The sequence below is a fragment of the Chaetodon trifascialis genome, chromosome 3 (assembly GCF_039877785.1).
Source record: "Chaetodon trifascialis isolate fChaTrf1 chromosome 3, fChaTrf1.hap1, whole genome shotgun sequence".
NCBI classification, from domain to species: domain Eukaryota; kingdom Metazoa; phylum Chordata; class Actinopteri; order Chaetodontiformes; family Chaetodontidae; genus Chaetodon; species Chaetodon trifascialis.
The window spans coordinates 5,912,916-5,933,769 of record NC_092058.1 but is presented as its reverse complement, the minus strand read 5'-3'; the positions used below and the strand labels follow the sequence as shown (position 1 = coordinate 5,933,769).

General features: G+C 43.3%; 1 protein-coding gene across 2 annotated transcripts; it reads right to left on the bottom strand.

Moving 5' to 3' along the window:
• Positions 1–554: 554 nt before the first annotated feature.
• On the bottom strand, positions 555–19,731 carry draxina (dorsal inhibitory axon guidance protein a). 2 transcript variants are annotated; one of them, XM_070959880.1, is made up of 7 exons: positions 19,521–19,731; positions 9,191–9,711; positions 8,371–8,588; positions 4,102–4,222; positions 3,342–3,434; positions 3,036–3,125; positions 555–1,633 (listed from the first exon to the last, which is right to left on the bottom strand). In XM_070959880.1, the coding sequence occupies exons 2-7, from the start codon at positions 9,684–9,686 to the stop codon at positions 1,521–1,523; spliced, it is 1,131 nt and encodes a 376-aa protein (XP_070815981.1). In that variant the 5' UTR covers positions 9,687–9,711; positions 19,521–19,731; the 3' UTR covers positions 555–1,520. The 2 variants fall into 2 exon arrangements, with proteins under 2 accessions (XP_070815981.1, XP_070815982.1); XM_070959881.1 differs by having other exon boundaries at positions 9,191–9,708; positions 19,521–19,638.
• Between the last annotated feature and the right edge of the window lie 1,123 nt (positions 19,732–20,854).

Sequence of the window (20,854 nt, the reverse complement as noted above, 5' to 3'; positions counted from 1 at the left end):
GATGTTGATGAGTTCAGTAATTGCACCAAAGTGATTTTTCTCTGAACTCATCAGATGTTGTCATTTAAATGTCTATTCCAAACCTAAAGTGGAGAAATTATTTAATATATTATATAAAAAAGGAGAAAAGTCTGAAAACTAATGCAAATATGTGAAGCAGAATTTTGTATTTTCTTCTTTCCAACATTTATCAAGTCACAACCCCTCAGATTTATCTCTTGACCCTTTGGAGAGACCCAAGCCATAGTTTGGGGACAGATGGATTAAACCGTTGACCCGTACATAAAACAGTTCAAACTTCACCTCGAGCAGCTACAGCGGCAACATACACAGTCTAATAATATAATACAATAATGCATTTTTCTGCAGAAGTACTTTTACTTTTGATACTTTGAGTACATTTTGCTGATAATATATTATTGTATTGGTACTTGTACTTGAGTAGAGGATCTCTGAATGCTTCGTCCACCTCTGCTGTGAGTGACGCTGTGGTCCCGTCAGACAGCACAAACGAGACAGAAACACACAAAGACACGATCCAACATCACAGCAGAGACAATATCCTAGTAAGAGTTTAATCATGAAAACAAAAAGACAGAAAAACACAATTCATGGACAAATGTGTGTTTGAGTACAGTATAAATAAAACATATATTAAGACATGTAAAAGAAGGTCAAACAAGCATCTTTGAGCATCATCCTACCGTTACGTACATTTGAAGAGAAGTGGCGTCAATTTAACAAAACGTTGGCAGTTTAAACACATTCATATTTACAGCAGGACAGCAGACTGGGTTCAAAGAGCATTTACAAATGATTTTTAGAGAGGAAACGTAGCAGAAAACTCACAGAAACTATGTCACAGTAATTTCACTGTATGTGAGCGACTCAGTTTGAACGATCCTGAAGCCTCCGAGCACAGCAATCAGTGCTAAAAATGATTTGTAAACTTTGTTTGACTCAGATCAGCAGACACGGAGACAATCAGACGCAGGAAAATGGTGAGGGACGTTGGAAAAAGGGGGTTTTCCAAAACTCACAAAATCTTGCTGAAAAGTAAACAACGGCAGCTGTGACGGTGCTAAAGATGAACACGTCAACAATGAGATGAGTACAGAGTTCACTCAGACACGTTTAGAGCAATTTAACACAAATAATAATCACATTTTCTTCAAAAAAAAAACAACAAAAAAAAAACGGTTAATGTGGACTGAGTGAGTTTTGAAAAGCCTCATCTTCATGTTTTCCTTAAAAATGAGCTCCTGCAGGGACCAGAACTGGATTCAGACTGATGAACTTTAACCTTTAAGAGTTAAATAAGTGCTTAAAGATGGTGGTTTGCTGGATTAGAAGGTGTGACACACTCAAACAACCTGTCATGTTGTTTCCAATGACAATTTAAAAACCAGCAAGCCGCCATCTTTCAGCGCTCGGCCTGTTACCAGTGTCATGTGATGTCTTGGCTGAACTATCTACTCCGTCATGGGGTCATTCTTCCCGTTCCTCCTCCTCCAAGCTCCTCAGATAGTGATGAAGCCTCCTTGGTCACTGCTGACGGACTCTGGGACCACGCAGCGGCCCCTCCTCCTGGTCACGCGCCGCTTCCGGTGGAATTTAGCATAGCAACGAAACCCTGAAAGATGGCAGATAACCTGTTATCTGAATAGGAGGCAGTGAATAAATCGGATGAACTGCACGTCTTTAACTGTACAAGGGTCATATTTTTGATTCAGTTTCAGCTAAATCTGCAGTGCTGTAGAAGCTCAGAGTCTAAAAACCAACATTATGCTCATGTCACTTTAAACCCACCTGAGATTTAACCACTTTTACACTCTCATGAAAACTGACCCCGGGGTGATAACAATCTACCAAACCAACATCTCTAAACTCAAAACAATTTTACATGAAAATCAACATTTATTAACACTGGGACTTTGTCTGTTTACCACCATTTCAGTCTGCCACTAATTTTTGCTCCTCCAGGGACCCCTACCCATCATAAAACCTTAATTATAAACAGTGAGATGAGGGGAAGAGACATCACTGCACATTCAAGACGAGCTGCTGCTGTAAACTCTTAAATAGATGCTGAAAGTGCCACCAAGTGGATATGATTATTAGCTGTCTTAGCTTAGCTTAGCACAAAGACTGGAAACAGGGGGAAACAGCTAGCCTGGTCCAAAGATGACAAAAAAACCATTTAACATTTAGGACCGATTATTTCGTCCCATAGTCACTAAAGTAAATATCAGTGTTCACAAGCTTCTTATCCTCTGACATTAAAATCGTGTTTTCAGACAAATCAGGAGAAAATTAACTTCATTCGAGACCTGACTTCAGCAACACATTCATAAGTTTTTAGCTTTATTTTAAAAAATATTTAGTGAGCTGCTTCCTTGATATCTATACTTTATGTGTTCAAGGCTGCATCAACGATTTGTTGCTGGAAACCTCCAATGAGCCTGCAGCAGATGATCGGAGTGTTTGTGAAGGCGAATAATAAAGCGATGAAGCCTGGTCCCAGCCCATTAAGGGCTTTGTACAGAAGGAGGAGGACTTTCAAATTAATTCTGAATGCTACAGGAAGCCAGTGCAGAGCAGCTCAAACTGCACTAATGTGCTTCCTCCTCTTGGTTGTGGTTAATAGCTGCAGAGCTCTGAATGAGCTGAATCCTCTCCGTGTTGAAAAAAACAGAAACATAATGGCAGCATGATGCATCAAACTAGTGCTCAGCCAACTCCTCTGCACACTCACGTCTCAGATCCAGCCCCTCCCTCCTGGCATGCAGCAACCTTCTCCCGCCATCACCTGATCTCCTGACCCCGCCTACCTGCACACCTGTTCCCACTTGGCCTCATCAGCCCTGAGTTGTGTATATATACCAGCCAAATCAATTCAGTCCTTGTGAGATGGGTTGTGGTGTTTGTGCCTGTTTTGAGTGACTCTGAGCGTTTACCTTTCCTGCTTGTCTCCTGCTTCAAACCTGCTCCTCTACTCAGCCCTGACAGTTTTTCACCATGGTCTCCTCACTCACCTTCCTCACACATGCAGTCATCGTAGCATTTGTTGTTGAGGCCTCGGTTGTGAGGTTTGCACTCGTGTTGTCTCAGGTCGCAACAGGAACCTTTAACAGAGCGAGCACATTGCATTAAACAGCAAACCATGTGATGTTTACCTGAAAGACAATGACAACTAAATTCTGTTGTGCTGATTTTACTGATGTCACATTATGATTTCTGGATGTCGACAAAGCTGCTGATTGTGAGAACAAAAGTTCAGTAAACTGTGACGTTGATCTTTTGCACTGAGGTCCAGATGGACGTGTGTGACATAGACTGACCTGGGAGACAGTCCAGGTGGTGGTCACATGGCTCAATGGCGTCAGCGTCCACAGTCACGTTTCCACTGCTGAGGTTCTTACTCCGTCTCTTGTCTGCAGCAGCAAAAAGAAGTTTGCTGGTGTGACTCACTGCCCGTCTGTTTTTCAGTCTGCTGTTGGTTCAGACTGAAATATCTGAACGCATGTTGGATAAATTGCCATGACATTTACGACAGATATTCATGGTCCCCTGAGGATAAGATCTAATGATGATGGAGTTTGAGTGCGTTTTCAGTGAAATATCTCAGTAATTATTGGAAGGACTGACACCAGATTTCATAGAGAAATTCTTGGTTCCCAGAGGATGAATATGAATTTTGCTCAAGCGCCATCACAGGGCTGACATGTTTGCTTTTTGTCAAAATATCTCAACCACCATTGGATGGATTGCCCTTAGAATGAACTGTAATGGCCTTTATGGCTAAAAACCTGCAGAAGTATCGACATTTCAGGAGCTCAGCTGTACTTTAGCGAGCTAACATGCCAAAGTAAGACAGTGAACATATCAAACTTTACACCTCCTAAACATAAACATGCTAACATTGTAATTGTTAGCATATTAGCATGCTGATGATGAGCATCTTAGCCAAAGCAACACTGTGCCTTGAGCTTCACAGAGCTGCTAGCATGGCTGTTATTTTAAATAGAATAAAATAATTAGCTGTTTTTTTAAAAGGAGAACCTTTTACGAGCCCGCATGCACAGTTAAAGCTACGCTAACCCTTCTTCCTGGAAGACGGCCAGGTGTCCACAGGTTTCATGTCCTCGTAGTCTGTCCAGTCAAAGAGTGCCATGTCCAGCGTTGGCATCACCTCTCCTTGTCCTTTTCCTCTTCCAGACCTCTGAAACAGGAAACATAACTTGAAATCACACCTCACATTTTATGGCTAACTCTACATTTCAGCGGGAACATTTGCATTTGGGCTTAACAGACGTTCTGTATAAGAACTCCACACGGACAAGCTCAAACATGCTGATATGCAGATCTGTAAACATCTAATCCATCTTCAATTACTTTCAGCGTGCTGTGTAAGGTCTGCCTCCACGGTAATATTTGAAATATCTTCTTTATTTATATATTCAAATGCAACTGTGATCAGAATATGAAGATGTGTATTAAAAACTAATCCTAAATTTGACACAATCCAGCAAATGAGCTGCCGTAGAGAATACATTGGAGAGATCAATTCAGTCGCCTCAGATGTTACTGCAGCAGCAGATGACTACGGTTTGATTTGTTGACTGTCTTTTCTATCAGAATTGTGAGCAAACACATTGAGGGCGTTCACACATCGGACTCGTGTGGTGACGAGCAGCTTCAATGATTCATAAAATGCCCTCACAGAGTCAACAGAGACGGCAGCAGAGCTTTAAAACCCAATCGATTGGTGACAGAACGCGACTGCCCACAGTCTGGAATACAAATATACAGTCCATCACACCATTTGTGCTGTTAATACAGACGCAATGCACAGACGTATAGACTGAAACATACAGTTCATTACACTCGACCGCAGGCTTTATTTTTCACCAGTGGGGATGGCGAGCAACTAATGCAGCCTGCAAGTAATGCAAGTGATCGGCGGTCCTCGTGGACGTACTGTATGTGTGACTTTAGTTTGGTAAGATGTTTATATGCAATGTTTTAATCAAGTAAACCACTAATGTTGGTACAAATGTGCCATATTCCTTTATTTCAGTACAGCAGTGCTGTTTGTGCTGCCGCTGTAGCTGTTATTCATCCTGGTTTTACCATGCTTGTCTTATACTTACCAGACCAAGAAGACGTCTTACATGAGTGACAACATTTTGCCTTCAAAAACGACTGAACACTCATTAGGTTTAGGCAACTAAAACTACTAAAGATCATGGACGTTCCTGATAGAACCTCTCAAACCAAACATTTGGCCAAATTGGCAAAAAATCAGCCGAGTACATTCATGCTCCCCAGAGGATATACCCTTTTCATTTCACTGATATAATGGTCTGTACTCTTGCACTTCCCTCAGGACAAATGTTGGGTTTTCCTCCAGCAGTGATAAGAAAGGTGAAGCCATCAATGCAGGATGTCTTTCCTTCCATTCTTCCTACCCTAAAACTTGACTGTGAGTCACATTGAACATTAGAGTCTGAGGCTGCTATTTTGAGCTTTAAACTTAAAGTAATCACAAATATATTGCACAGCGATTGCAAGAATCTAAAGCAAACTCCAGCACTTTGCCTCCAGCTCTGATGTGCAATGACTCATTTTGTAGTAGTCCCACTAAGTGTATATTTACATATTTATATGTGCGTTATGTTTGAAGACAGTTTACCATAATAAAGGTTGGGCTGGAAAATATAAACAGTTTAAATTCCTGCTTCCTTCTGAAGAGTTAAAGCCGTAGCTGGATACCTTTGGACCGATCCATAAATTCATATGAAGGTACGAGTGTCATATATTCAAATATTCTGCCACAGTAAAACAATCTCATTCAGATAAGTGTGCGGTGACATTGCTGTAAAACAAAGCTCCCGGGTACGTCGCTCAGCCAGAACTTTCTGCAATAAAAGCCATAAAAACGTTACCGCTGTCATCTTCCTCACACAGAGGACACAAAGCAGAAATGTCAGGTGGTGTAATTAAGTCAGCAGGACTTTGAAATGTCTCCTGAGGAATATTTCTTCCCTGAAAGACATCCATCAACAAATAGGAATCAACCTCTTCATGGAAACAGATCCATACTTGTTTCCTCTCACCCTCAGGAAATGAGCCTATATGGAAATATCAATTAGATTAATTGCAGAGGGCTACATACTTGTGCTTGGCTGCTCATTAAACCATCAGCAGAAGATCGAACATTAATTAAGAAGCCTTGTCGCATGCTCGTGCTACTGAAGCAAAGTTCAGGAGAGGCTATTGCTTTTTCCTTCTGCGGTCCAATAATGTTTGATTGTTCTCCTGGACTCAGACATCTTAGAACAGAAACCCGAGCCAGTCCAGCCTGCAGACACCAAACACAGAGGCCGGGACACAGGGAAGTCCAACACGACTTCTTTAAAACTTCACAAATCACACACACAAGAAATCTGAGCAAGGAAGACGGTAATGTCCGTTTTTGAGACTGTCCTCACCGGTAAAGTGAACAAAGATTTAGCTGGGCGACGTTAACAAACCTTTGACTGCAGAGGAGGCAGATCACATATTTCCAAATTAAGCATTTTTGTAACAGTTATGCATTTTAGCAGCAGAAAGACGGGACCATAAAACACTCACGACAGCTGTTTGGAAGACAATGACAAACCATTTTGGAACAAGTTGGAGGATTTGTCTCTACCACTACTCTGATTACTGATACTGGATAACGATGAAGGGACACTTACACTTAATATCTGAACAAAAAAGCTTTGTGTCTGTGGTTTAGCCCAGGCGCAAAAATATTATAGTTTTAATATTATACTTTTTGAAGAATGTACTAAGTACACTTTGTGTAATAGTTGCTAAATTGGCACAACTTTTTACAAACTTTAAGTGGACACCAGTGAAAATCAGCTTAAATGTACTTAAAATGAGGTGAAATTAATTAATTAAGGATGCTAATAGTGTATTACAAAGGATTTGAAAATAAGTATACTTTTCAAGTGCACTTTATGACTTCTAAATTATGTATGTATGTAATTCTGTAAAAAGTACACTTAAGTACAATTTATAATACACAATAAAGTACACTTTTTATAAGTACTTTAAGTATTGCAGAATTAGTATTTGAGGATTCACTTGAAATACATTTAACTTAATCTATTTCGAAGTACACTTTTTTAAAATATGTGACAAACATACTTTAAATTAAGAACAAAAAGTAAAAGCGTACTTGTGCTGGCTTCTCTATACTTAAATTCTATTTCTCATACATTAAAGTAAACGAGGGTTTGACCCTGATGAAGCTTCCTTTGTGAGAAATCAGCAAAACCACAAACCAAAAAGACGTGTTGAAAAACAGGATGAAGCAAGCAAATTATGTTTTGAGAGTTAAGACAAACACTGGCTTCATTTAACTGGGGACAACAGATGAAAATTAGCCTTCTCGGCTAACTTTAGCTCATTTGCATTTTTCTGTGTTCATCAGTGAGAACTGGTTTTAGCAGCTGGACGTGCACAGCTGAGCGAGGCCATGTGGGGATTAATCATTTGAACTAAGAAATCCTTTCAATCAGAACTCCATTCAAATACGATCGATCATTCTTTAAAAACGTCCAGCAGCATCTTTACTGTGCCGTGATGAACAGCACTCCTCAACAAAACAACTGTCCATCAGCCATGACTAAAGCACGAACGCCTGACAAGCTGTTGGGTGTTTGAAACAGCAGCTGTGACGAATGTAAAAGCTTTCACCAAGCGGGCACTGGCTCAATATCTATTGACATCAGGTACCATCTTGTCTTAAAGAGTCTCATTTGTAATTGTTCCAAGATTACAGGAGGCCGAGGACACGCGTGAAGCTTTCTCCCCTCATAAATGCTGCTTATTGCATCCTGCTGAAGCGTCATGCAGGGTGAATGTGACAGGTGGTGAGTGGTGCCTCGTGCGCTCCTGCAGATTTTTCAGTGCATGTGCCCACAGTTGGACACAGAAAAGACTCTCCGTGCTCACATACATTTTGTCCTGCCACGGTTTCTAATAAAGGGAGGTAGTTATAGAAAATGTGCTGCCGGACTCCGGACTGATTTTGATCCCAGAGGCGTAGTTTTATTATACAGAACGTGGTCGTATTTATCATACGCACTGTGACCGAGAGCCAGCGAGTATGGCCTGCTGGAGGATATTTTTCACAAGCAGCACTTTCGGGTTCACGCTGTAGAGAGTGTCATTTCCAAGATGAGCTATGAGGTTTGCGGCAGCATAACGACAGTAATGGGGCCCATTTTCGCTCTATTTCCCCCGCACGCCGGGATCACACTGAGGCACAACAGACGCAGCCTTTAATAAGCACTTGGGTTTCGTTGGGGTTACCTGGGGTTTGGTGGAGGCCGGGGGCAGCGTTGGGGGATGCTCGTTCATCACCGTGGTAACCATGGAGGAGCCAGAGCCAAAGACGGCAGCAATGGGGGAGGGGGCTTCGTTGGGAGGGGTCATGCTGAGGGAGGGGGAGGCGGCAGAGGAGGAGGGTGGATCCTCAAACAGATCTCTGTCCCTAAACGCAGAGCTCAGCTCAGGCTCAGGAAGTAACCCTGGACAGACGGGACGGACGGAGAGACAATATTAGACAAAAAATACAACAAACAGGAGACGAGCGCTCTAATGTCTGAGGACTGATGGACTTTCAGTCTAAGCTTTTGGCTCTTCTTTTTCTTCTGTAGAAACCACAGTAGTTACAGTTCAGTTGAGTTACTCTTCACAGCAATGCCAATTTATCAGTGATGTGAGCCCCACATCACTGAGAGCACTGCCAAGATCTTTATCAATATAAAAGTTTTTCTACAGCTTAGGATATATTTCACATATTTTACCCTGTTCTTGTAAATGTTACACATTAAGTTATTTCTTTCTGAGTGTATAAAAAGCATCAGCTGTCTCAGTGTGTTAGTCGCTACCGTTGGGCCTCTAGTTAAAAAAAACAATGCATCTGTTCTTTGCAAACAGGAAGATGTACGTGTTCATTTGCACGCAGAGCAGAGAAGTTGAGATCCGATCACAAGTGGTCACGTGAGTCACATGTGTAGACTTGCTGTAAAGCTGTGAAATGACATTCTGTGCTGTGCACTTGTGATGGATCACCCAGGCTGCACGTTAACGTCAGGTGGGAACATGCTCTGTGTTCTGCATGGCTCACCTTTTCCGTGCCGCCCCTTCTCACGACGACTCCCTTGTTTCCTGTGCTCAAAGTGGTGTCCGTGCCCATTCCCATGTCCATGGCCCCGTCCTTTGTGTGTCCCCAGAAGGTCGTTTTCCCTGACCTGGGATGGAGTCTTCATACTCATTCGAGCTCTGTCTCTGTCCCTGCCCGGGCCCATCTCCAGTCTCACCGGGCTCAAACTCTCCAGGCCCGTCCCATCATCCTCAGGCCTGGCCAGGGGGTGCAGGGGCCTGTGGGAGAGCAGCCCGGCTCCACCTTTGGCAGCACGGGCCCCCTGGCCCCCGTGCCCTCCGCGGTCCCTGCTGTAACGGTGGCCCTGTAGACCTTGAAGCGGGTGCTGCAGGATGTTGCTGCCACCTGCTGAGGTCTGTGCCTGCCTCCTCTTGCCGTGGGGGGATCCGGGCTCAGCGCTGTGTGACAGTACCAGGGCGGCAAACAAGAACGCCAGCAGGAGACTCCAGGAGAAAGCCATTGTGTGGAAAGCGCAACACCACCTGCTGGGAAGAGAAAATACATAGTGCACACACTGTGCTTATGTAGATTTAAGCTGCATTCATAATTTATACAAAACAATCTGGTGGTTTTGATGGATTATGTCATCAAAGTTAGACCAGAAATGATGAGTCGATTACTTGATTAGTCAACTGACAAAAAATTAATCAACAAGTATCTTCATAACTGATTCACCATTTTATTTTTCAAGGAAACATGCCAAATAGTACTTTTAGTTATGTGGATTTGTTGATTTCTTTATTATCTCTGGTCATTAAGTGTGGCTGTCACTATCCAACAGAACATATTTACGATTTTTTTTGCACAGCGAAGAAACAGTTGTTTAACATAATGAATATCTGAACTAGCAGTGGAGAAGTGGACTATCCTTCAGAAGAGGCTTGAAGAGTTTTTATTGATGTTTTGATATGTTTTATCTTGTCATGAGTCTGGGTTGCCATTAGAATCCATTGTACCTGTTAGCAGCTAGCTTATGGAGCTAGCATGATGCAAACTAACTTTTCAGAGGTTTGATACTGAAAAAAAAAAAAAAAATACAGTTAGTGCATCAGTCTCTTAAGCATCTAAATTCATTTGCATTTCACGTCTAATGGAAGCAGCAGGTTGAAACTCATGGACTGTGCTGCTTACTATTTTTAGCCATGCTAGCAGCATGACCCAAAGCAATGCCAGTATGTAAGGAAGTGCCAATTAGCAAATGTTAACATGCTAACTAAGATGGTGAACATGGTAAACATTATGCCTGCTAAACATCAGTGTGGTAGCACTGAGCTAAATTAGCATTTAGCTCCTAGCAGCACAGTGGTACAGCCTTAAAGAGCGACAATGTGCATTACATTCAACCTCAATTCCAAAAAAGTTGGGACTCGGTGTAAATCTTAAATAAAACAGGTTCAATCATTTGCAAACAAACTGTTTTACAGCGGTTTAAAGAAGCATTCCTGAGCCCATGTAGTAACATCCTTTAACCAATCATGCCTTCACAAAGAGGCGAACCTCGCTCCATCCTCGCTTGATGACTGAGGCTTTCCAGGACGCCCCTTTCATACCCGATCATGATGCTCTCACCTGTTACCAATCAACCTGTTTACCTGTGGAATGATCCAAACAGGTGTTTTTGGAGCATTCAACATCTTTCCCAGTCTTTGGTTTCTCCTGTCCCAATATGTTTGAAACACGTTGCTGCATCAAATTCAGAATAAGCAGATATTGACAAAATCAATGAAGCCGATGAGGAAAAACATTAAATATATTGTCTTTGAACCATTTTCGACTTTTTTTGGATTCAGAGTTGTATGTCGTCTTTTATCAATAGAAACTTTTTCAGCTGCAGCTTTGGAAATTTTTACCTACATACTAACCGCATATCTCAACCCTAATTTAATCTTAGTAAACAAATGCTTAGAGGACATTTTCTGTGCAATCAGTCACATATATAATATCCCCCCCCCCCCCATCTCTCCATCTACACATTCACACTACATCACTCTCAGCCTCTTCAGTGGGACCATTTATCTGGACTTGGTGGCTTTGAGGAGGCGATAAAGAGCTGGACAGACACTCCTGCTTCTTTTAAGAAACGACTCCCAGCCTTCACTCCCGTACCTTCATGCCACACTCAATATGAGATACTGCACTGCGCACATCCTTCATCACTGCCTATTCAGTGGTCTCGAGAGCCCTCCAACCGTACCCTTCATTACAAAAGTCAACATATCTGTGAGGTGTGACTGAACTGAAATATGAGGTTCTGTGTATCTGCACCGAAGGCCTGGCACCTTGATGGTGCGGAGTCTAAAAACCAGAGCACTGCAGTGGAAGCACTTTTCCTTTTTATTCCCATCTTAATGTTTCAAGCTGCAGTCAGTGATGACTGACGATGATTTGAGTTGTACATGTATTCTGGCTGATAATTAGTATTTTTGTATGGCCAAAAAGGAGAAATAGTGAGAAAACAAAGCAAATATCCAAATCTAGATACAATACTATTCCACTGACACTCTACATTGGATATCTAATTATCCAATTTTCTGCCATTTTTATTCAGAACACTACACAATGGAAGAGTGAACGCCAAGTCTTCTCATTTTAAAGCCTCATGTGAGGCGACAGTTCATGGTGTTGTTTCTAAGACACGTTTTGTTTTCTCGTCCACTTTCAAACATCGGGACGATCGACACACACAACGGCATTATGGTGCTGTGGCAGGCGACTCCTTTGTGTTAAAAGACAAACAGCGGTCGGCGGCATACAGAAAATCAATGTGTGAGAAGTATTGAGCTGCTGGTGATGCCGTGTGCACATGTTGTGTGAGCGTCTGTGAGGTGGAGTCGGGGGGGTTGATAAGATCTCTGCTCTTTCATCACGCTGACACACGCCAAGTTTAAAACGCACACCCTTGGGTTTACAGCGGGTTATTTAGTTGTTTCTAAAAACAGGACGGAGGCGGCAGGGCGGAGAGGATGCTGGTGATGTCGGGGGAAATTTGCAGTGCGAGCGCAGGCTGCGCCCTCAGGGATTTAGAGGCAGACTGCGTCGGCTGGCCTCTGGGAGTTCGACCAGCTGTGCAGTTTGCAAACAAGAGTGTGAGGCTGGCTGCTGAGGTGAGACCTTTATCTCCGAACAGGCCTTCAGAGAGTCGGGGGGAGGGCAATCGGCCGTGTCACACACAAAGTGTTTAGCCAGGATTACGCTCTGTCTGTTTGACACATGGGATGCTGCTTCAGCCCAGCAGCCTGGACCCTGAACGACCAAAAGGGTCATTTAATGAGAAAGTAAACTGAACTGTGAGGAGGGGGGGAGCAGAGCAGAGCAGATAGGGGATTGTCTAAGAGATCACATCACATGACTCTCTGATATCTATTAAAGGAGTAGTTTGACATTTTGGCTTATTTGCTCGCCTGCCAAGAGTAAGATGACAAGGACGATAAGTCTGAACAGTAAACATGATGCCGCAGCCAGCAGACGGTTAGCTTAGCTTAGCAAAGTGAATGGAAACAGAGGAAACAGCTAGCACGGCTCAGTCCACGTGCTAGCACATCTGAAGCCCTTTATCTTATCCCAACAAAACCAAACTGTAAAATGTGTGTTTTTACAGGGAGATGCTTCAGACACCATCAGATCCATCAGAGCTGCTTGTTGGAGACCCCCTCCTCACAGCTTTTAGAACTGGGGTCACAGCTTCTCAAACTAACAACCCAGTTCATGCAGCGATTGGTCAGGTGTGCGGAGGGGAGTGGTCAGGTGTGCAGTGTGTTCAAGCACAATGTGGCCTTTACTGGGTCCGACCAATAAGTCCTTCACATAACCCAGTATAAAACCAGAATAGATATACTTTTATACAGTTTTTTTTGTTGTTGTTGTTTTTGTATAAATTAAACAAACAAGATAAAATGTGACCTTTAGCGGTGCTTTAAGGCTAGCTGTTTCCCCCTGTTTCCAGTCTTTGTGCTAAGCTAATCTAAGCAGCTTCATTTTTTTGTACAGACTGGTATCGTTATTCTCAACTACCTCAGCAGGAAGGCTCATATGCATATCACTAAAATTCTTGAACTGTTCCTTAAAACCCCACCTAAAAATCAGCTGTTGAAGTATCAAATACTGGGATAGATTTTTTGGTGGAACATTCCTTTAATGTAGGCAAACTCCAGGAGATTTTTCTTTAGACGCGGGAATCAAAAGAAGCAAAAGCGCATCCATCCATTTCTTGTTTGTACCCACGCATCTCATTTAGGATCAACGCTCAAAATGTTTGCAGACACAGAACCAGCAAAGCGTCAGCTGAGGTGGAGCTGATAGCAGAAGCCGAGCAACACCGTCACGACGTGACCCATCAAAAAATTCATTTTCTGCACATGAAAGAAAGATGTGACGCCTCCATAGAGACAGAAGGCACCGTGCGTCAGAACAATCAAATCTAAGGCCTGAATAGACCCGTCAAGAGAGAGAGAAGGCAGGCGGAGATGGAGGGGGACCGAGTATCTGAGCACAGCACAGCAGTGCCCTGTTTCCCTCTCTCAGACTTTCATGTGCTGCTAACAGGTGGTCCTTTGAGGAGACGCAGGATGGGGACGATAATGGAGCACTCTGGGTGGCATTCCGAGTTTTAAGCACAGTCTCTTGTGTGTGATAAACAACCTCTGTGAACAACACAGCCGCCTGCCAGAGCCTGTATTATACATGGCTGTGTGTTGTAGGCAGGGCACAGCAGGGCGAACATCTGCTAGTGAGGCGACGGGAGGCCAAACGAGTGGCCTGGAACTGACGAGTTTCATTCCCAAATGAGATAATGCACCATTTGAACGGTAACGTTTACACAGAGACTGATACTGTGCGGAACCACTGAGACAAATGATTGTTTGGACTTTAGCTTCAGCATCCTGCGTTGAGAGAATGAAAATGTGTTAATGTCCTACTTAGTATGAGTGATGTGCGGAGCCCCAGAGTGGCCATAGAGAGAAAACAATACAGTATAATGTATATACACAGAGGCCACCCTTTACTCAGTGAGCGCTCAAAATGCTGTTGCATGATACAATTCATTGCCACATTTGGGTTAATTTGTGCACTCAACGGCTTTTGACAGCTACAGTAACTTGGAAAACAGCCATAAGGGGCACTGAATTTGATGGATTTGCTGTTTACAGACCACAAATGAGACACGGATTCAGTTGGAAAAATGACTGCAGGTACTGTCATCAAACTTTTCCGAGCCATAAACCATCGAGATGAGGCTGGAAGCAGGGAGGAAAACGATAGATGCTTCCTGACGCTGCACTTATCTCCTCCCCACGAATTAACCAAAAGGGTGGGAGCCAATCGTATCTCGTGCTCATGTAATATCATTTCAAGCGCTGCATGAGTAAAATGTCCTCGGTATATAGTTTTTTCTCTCGGGGGCTCCGTAGTGACGGTTTTACACAATGTTTTCTGCCAAAGTTAGAAAACTTCTGGTTATTTCACTGGAGGCCCCACCTTGTGAACTTGTCTCACTGCTGGAAAAACATGATGTCACACATTTCTGTGCACCAGCCGGGATTTAACAATATTTAAAGCGCAGGCTGGTGACAGGAGTGGGGCCGTTACCTTCGAGAACGACACTCACACTTTCCTGAAGAGGCAGAATTTTGAAGGATAAACTCTTAATAAGCAAATCAGAACTTTAAATTTAGTTTATTTAGTCATGAATATGTCCTGTAATAAATCAGATTTGAAGTCAAGCCTTCAAGTTGAGACATTGTTTTTCCCTCTAAAAATGAATTTTGAGCCTTTTCAGATATAAATACTCATGGAAGGGATTTACTATAATGGCAAAAGCTGAGGACTGGACCATGTGACTCACTCTGATGAAAGACTGTCAACCAACATTAGGTGAGAGTCTCTCTCATTTCAGCCAATTCTTTTCAAGTCCACATGTTGAAAAAGAAATCTGGTGACAGAGATTATTGTTGAGTAGAAAGTGAGAGGAAACATTCATCAATTAGACGGATTCAACTGTTTGATCAGCGAATAAGTTGAGGTTGAACAAATGAATCAAGATGCATAATGTTGCATTAACATATCCTGGTTTAGATGTTAGACATTATAACTCTGTTCACAATTTTGTAGCAGCATCAGTGAGGAGGTGACTTTTTGGCCAATCGAAGGTCCTGACAGCCTGCAGAACAGCAGCTAGTGGTGGTAATAATGTGGACTACCAAAATAAAACCAGAGAAGCACTGCAGTGACTGTGTGTGTGTGTGTGTGTGTGTGTGTGTGTGTGTGTGTGTGTGTGTGTGTGTGTGTGTGTGTGTGTGTGTGTGTGTGTGTGTGTGTGTGTGTGTGTGTGTGGACATCCTCTACAGAGTGGAGAAGATGCTCGTGATGTCAGGGGAAATTTACAATACAGAAGTAAAGAGCGACAAAAACATAAAGGCTTTTCAAAGGGACGCCATAATTCTTGGACAACTCCGTGTCTCATTTTGACCTCAGACAGGATGACGTGTCCAGTTTATGAACGTCTGAGCTCAGGAGAGTATGTAGAGAAAATACGTGCCGCAATATAAAATATAATGAAATCTTAAAATCAGTTCTACATTTTTAGGACGCCTGAGCAGGGAAGATAAAACTGTTTTATTATGGTTTACATTTTGTAGGAAACACAATATATGTGTGTGTGTGCCAGATGCTTTCCTAAGCACAGCGTACAGTGTGAGACGGCCACCGGGGGCATGAATCAGAGCAGAATGTGATAAGTATGAAGTGATAGGTAATCTTGCAAGAAATTGCAAAAGGTGGGCAATATCAGAGGGCTGGCTGATTAAGCTCTGATGAGATCAGAGACCTCTCTCCAGTCTGTGATCAATCGGTCAGTCCCTTAAGCATGGCGGCACTTCTGCGATGTGCTCGTTATAAAAACATACTTAACAGTGAGCGGACCCAGGCCTGTTCCCGAGATGAGGAAGGTGAGAGGGAGGAAGAGCAGCGAGGCGGAGCAGGAGGCGACCCTGGTATTCGACTGCTGCATGTGTGCGTCTTCTAGCTTCACCTGCTGTGACACCAACCCTCCAGGAGCCATCTGCTCCTGTTGTTTTATCTCTCATAGCAACCGGCAGGGCCATAAGGATCCAGCAAACAAAGCCTCCTGAAGCAGGCTGTTGAAGCAGAGCTGTCATGTCAGGCAGAGGCCACCTTCAAGGCTTTTTTCTCTCTTCCTGGCCACATACTGAGATTAGAGGCTTACAAGAATAGCTCAAAATGTGGCCACTTATTCGCTTTCTGGTAGATTACTAAATGAGAAGATGTGTGTCTGTTAATATGAAGCTACAGCGAGAAGCTAATTAGCTTAGCTTAGTTTAAAACGGAGAAAACAGCAAGCCTGTCCAAAGATCACACAATCTATCTACCAGCATCTGAAAAACTCAATTAACATGTCATATCTCTTTTTTTATCTGTACAAAAACAAAAACTGACAGTGACATTTATTTCTCCATGAGGTTACGGCACCCGGTTCAGAAACTGTCCAGCAAACATCGGGTGGAACAAACTAAATATCTCCTTTCAGCTGCACGGTTCACTGAGCAGCGGCTTCAGTATCTGTTATAAACAGATATGACAGACAGAAAGTGCATAATTAAATATAATAGACACAAAGAAGAATAAATGTGTGCTCTCTAACACCGAACAGAGCCATTCATCTCTGTCTTAAAGCAATAACGCTGACTATTTGATGCATAAACAACTACTTTTATGTCTCTCATCTCGGGCAAAATAGGTCTAGTTTGTGAACGTGCACCAAATTGCCATAAATATCAGCTCAATAACAAGCACCCAAATTACAGCTCCAGTTAAAGCCTCTGCATAATAAACACCCCTGCCAAGCTGCAGTTAAACCATAAAACTTCATTTCCTCAAGGGCCAATGCCACTGACTTCAGCAATATAAAAGTGCTTTGTCTCCCAAAATCCTCTGCAAACACTATCGGTGGGATTCACACAATGACTGGGAGTTTTTTTTTTTGCAGCTTTTAAGTGTGTATTGGATGGCAAAGGCCCCTGGAAGCAACACAGGGTGATTAAAAAAAAAAAAGAGCCATAAGGAAGGTCCATCTGTCAGCAAGTGAGCCGGAGCAGAGAGCAGGGAGACACCCAGCGATTCAGTGGTAATTTGGTTGCAGGTACAACAGATGTGGGGCGAGACCAGAACATTGTCACTGATGCATGGAAACATCAGCGACATCCTGCGACGTGGCCCTTATCTCCCGTTTGAGTGCACTGAGGCCTGCACACACACACACACACACACACACACACACACACACACACACACACACACACACACACACTTTCTCTCGGTTACAATCAATGCATGCACACAAACACACACTCACAGCGGGGAAACCTCCTCCAGACACCCACATAGAGACATGCTCCAAAAATGCTGTGAGACACAAACAGCTCCAGAAGCACAGCAAGAGGCGTCCCACAGAGAGGAGAGAGAATGAGAGAGACAAAAGGGAGGAGGAGGAGGAGGAGGACGGGGGGAGAAAGTGGGAGGAAAGGAGAAAATAAGATGAATGCGGCGAGAGAGGAGAGGGAGAAAGAGATGTGAGACAGAAAACAGAGGCGAGAGGGAGACAGAGGGAGGATTTATCCTGTCTTAATTAGAACAAAGTGTCGGTGGCATCTTTCATTTCGTGGCAGATAAGGACACCAGCTGAATCCCCTCGAACTCGCAGGAAACAACAAAGCTCTGGCTTCCCAAAGCAGCAACAGAACTTGTTCTTTGCTAACCCGTGAAATCTGGACACCCGGGTCTGGATCTGGACGCTCCGCATGGGAACAGTTTGACCGGTCAGCGGGGGGAAACTCTCCTGTTTAGAGATGATCAAGTGAAGCATGTAAACGCATTATATGAACCCAAAGTTTCTCTCTGGAAGCGAGCAGCGTTGACCGCCTGCCAATGTTGAAAGAGTCTTGATCAAACAGATGCAGCCACGCTTGGCAGTGACGTTCAAGGCGAGTTTCACACCACGGTGGAGGAGACCGGGTGGATGTTTCGCAATGTCGCCTTCTGGCAGAGACTCAAACTCAGGATAAAAGAAATGAAGAGAACTGCTTGTGTGTTAACTGGAAGCACAAAATTAAGACAATCTGTGGCTCTTTGAAGGTGGTTTGAGTCACTTTCAGACTGGATTCTCTAAATGTGTTTGATGATTTCACACTTCTGTGGAAAAAAACTAAATTAATTTCCACTTGAACATCAAATGATGTTCATGTGTCCTTGGGTTATCTTTTCATTTGCACTTATTAGTGAATCTGAGTTGTTTTGGCCCGAGGTCGGCTCTCTGTGGGGTCCTTCCACACTCCTGATCATGTCTGATGCTTCCCTGCTGATTGACTCGCTATTAATTAACTGCAACTTATTGATGTGAGTCCACAAATGTTGCTGTTTTGCAACATGTTTCACTTTTAATTGCATGGTGTCACACTGAGACTCCCAACTTTAATCTCCCATCCCTCCTTTCCTTTATCTCATGTCATGGACACACACACACACACACACACACACACACACACACACACACACACACACACACACACACACACACACACACACAGTTTCACACTGTCTTCTGTGCGCAGTGAACAACAATGAGCTGTCACTTGCAGATAATCGCACCAATCTTTTCTGATTCTCCTCTCCATTCATCCGATGAATTCCTTTGTGATGTCGATCTGAATTTGAAGCATGACAACAGGAAGCGCCTCCACCACAAAAGTTAAATTGATTATCGGGTTAAGTCCTTTTTTCTGGTATCAAACCAAATCTAATTATCTTTTGGCAAACAGTCATCCTCGCTCTGAATCTGAGTCTGTTGATCGACACACTCCCAGCAAGTCAGACTGGCTTTTTTTATCACCGAAACTGGGACGGAACAATTTGCATTAATTAAGTTATTAAGTTTTGTGACATTATTAAGATGCGGCATTGATGCGTTTTTACGCGCAGATCGTTCTGAACAATTGCATTAAATCCATGATTTTGATAAGGATTCTAGTCAGCTGTAGCTGCAGAGCTGAGACCTTTAGACAATCTACTGTATGAGTAACATAAAATAATCGAACACAGGGTACATACAATGCTATAAATTACAATAAAGTCACGGTAAACTCATTAGAGCGTCACGGAAACACCACAAAACCCTTTAAATGCGTTAAAGAAACGACACTAATGTGGGTGAAACCCTCAAAAACGCTCATAACCAACCCAAGCACTCACATTAGGAATAATGCAATTAAAGATAATTCCTTACCCGTTTGTTTGTTGTTGTTGTTTCCCTGTGTTGTTGTTGTTTATGGTTTGAACGGCAGCTCAGGCGCACGGCTGCAGGCTGACAGCGGACAGAACCGACACAAAGCAGCGGCGGCGGCACCTCTGTAGTCCGCTCTCCGTGCGCCCCGGGATGTGCCGAGCATCCGGACTGTCTCCTGCTTCTTAAGAGGAGGAGAGTCACCACCAGCTCCGAGCGCTCGCTCCCGAGTGCGCGTCCGTGTCAGGGCTGGCTGCCTGGATGTCTCCTGGGGCTTGTCCCAGCGAGTGAGACAAGGACGGACGCAGTTTGTTTTGTCATTAGAGTTGCATTGTTATCGGTACTCTATGTCACTTTTCTGCAGTGAGAGACCAACAGAAGCTGAGATATATATCAGATTTTATTTTATTTTTTCATATCAGGATTTTTCCAGGCTGTCAAAAATGTCCCTGTCACATCAGACATCCACAGCATGCGAATGCACGAAATGTCCTCAACTGCATCCAAGAATAACTTTCCAGAATCAGTTTAATCCAACAATAATCTGCATCAAAACGCAGCATACACACAAAAGTTAACTGGCCAATATTTAGTTAGTTAAACAAATACCTCAGTGACCTCAGTGGTAGCTATCCAGCACCTTTTGGGGTGATGTGGGACTCCAGCCCTTATCATGCAGCATCAGTGCTGGGGTCCAGGGTCCAAAATAAGGTGGAAACCCTTCCCAGAGGAGTGGACGTCGTCATGGCAGCAGATTCACGCCTGTAGTTTTGAAACTGGATGATCCACAATCACATGTGGGTGTCCGCATACTTTTGGCCATGCAGTGTATGCCAACATCATCTTTTAAAGTCAGCATCAAAAGAGACAACATATGCACCAGCATAAAACAAACTTCTTTGAGATAACAGCTCAAAAAACACCTTTAATAACATCCAGTGCTGCGTCTGGTTTGGTGGACTTCCTCTGCAGTGGAACCATGTGACTGCACCTCACGGCCTGCTCGTTCTTGATTGTACAAAGTCAATTGACTGCAGAGTGCCAGCAGCGCTCAGTCTAAACGTACACGATGAGCCTGTTGTGTGGACAGATTTAATGCTTTATATTTGCTGGATGATTGTTTGTAGATCTCTCGAGGGAATCGGCTGACATTTGGAATTCTAGTCTCAATTTATTTTTTCTTGTTTTGTGTGTCCGCCCTGAAAAACTGCTTGTTAGCGTTATTGAAACCAATGAACAGGCTTTATACTCATTTGGTTTGAATGCAAACAATGCTGACAAGCCACTTAGTGAAGTGTGAGTGTGACACAGAGGGACGGAGTCTGCTGGACCAAGAT

What these genes read in the sequence shown, in the direction of transcription:
- draxina (XM_070959880.1), bottom strand. Translation starts at nt 9,686, where the DNA reads ATGGCTTTCTCCTGGAGTCTCCTGCTGGCGTTCTTGTTTGCCGCCCTG. An exon ending in GAAGGGGCGGCACGGAAAAG is followed by an intron (nt 8,589 to 9,190) that starts GTGAGCCATGCA and finishes CCGTCTGTCCAG; the next exon opens with GGTTACTTCCTGAGCCTGAG. An exon ending in TGACTGCATGTGTGAGGAAG is followed by an intron (nt 1,634 to 3,035) that starts GTGAGTGAGGAG and finishes GCCATCTTTCAG; the next exon opens with GGTTTCGTTGCTATGCTAAA.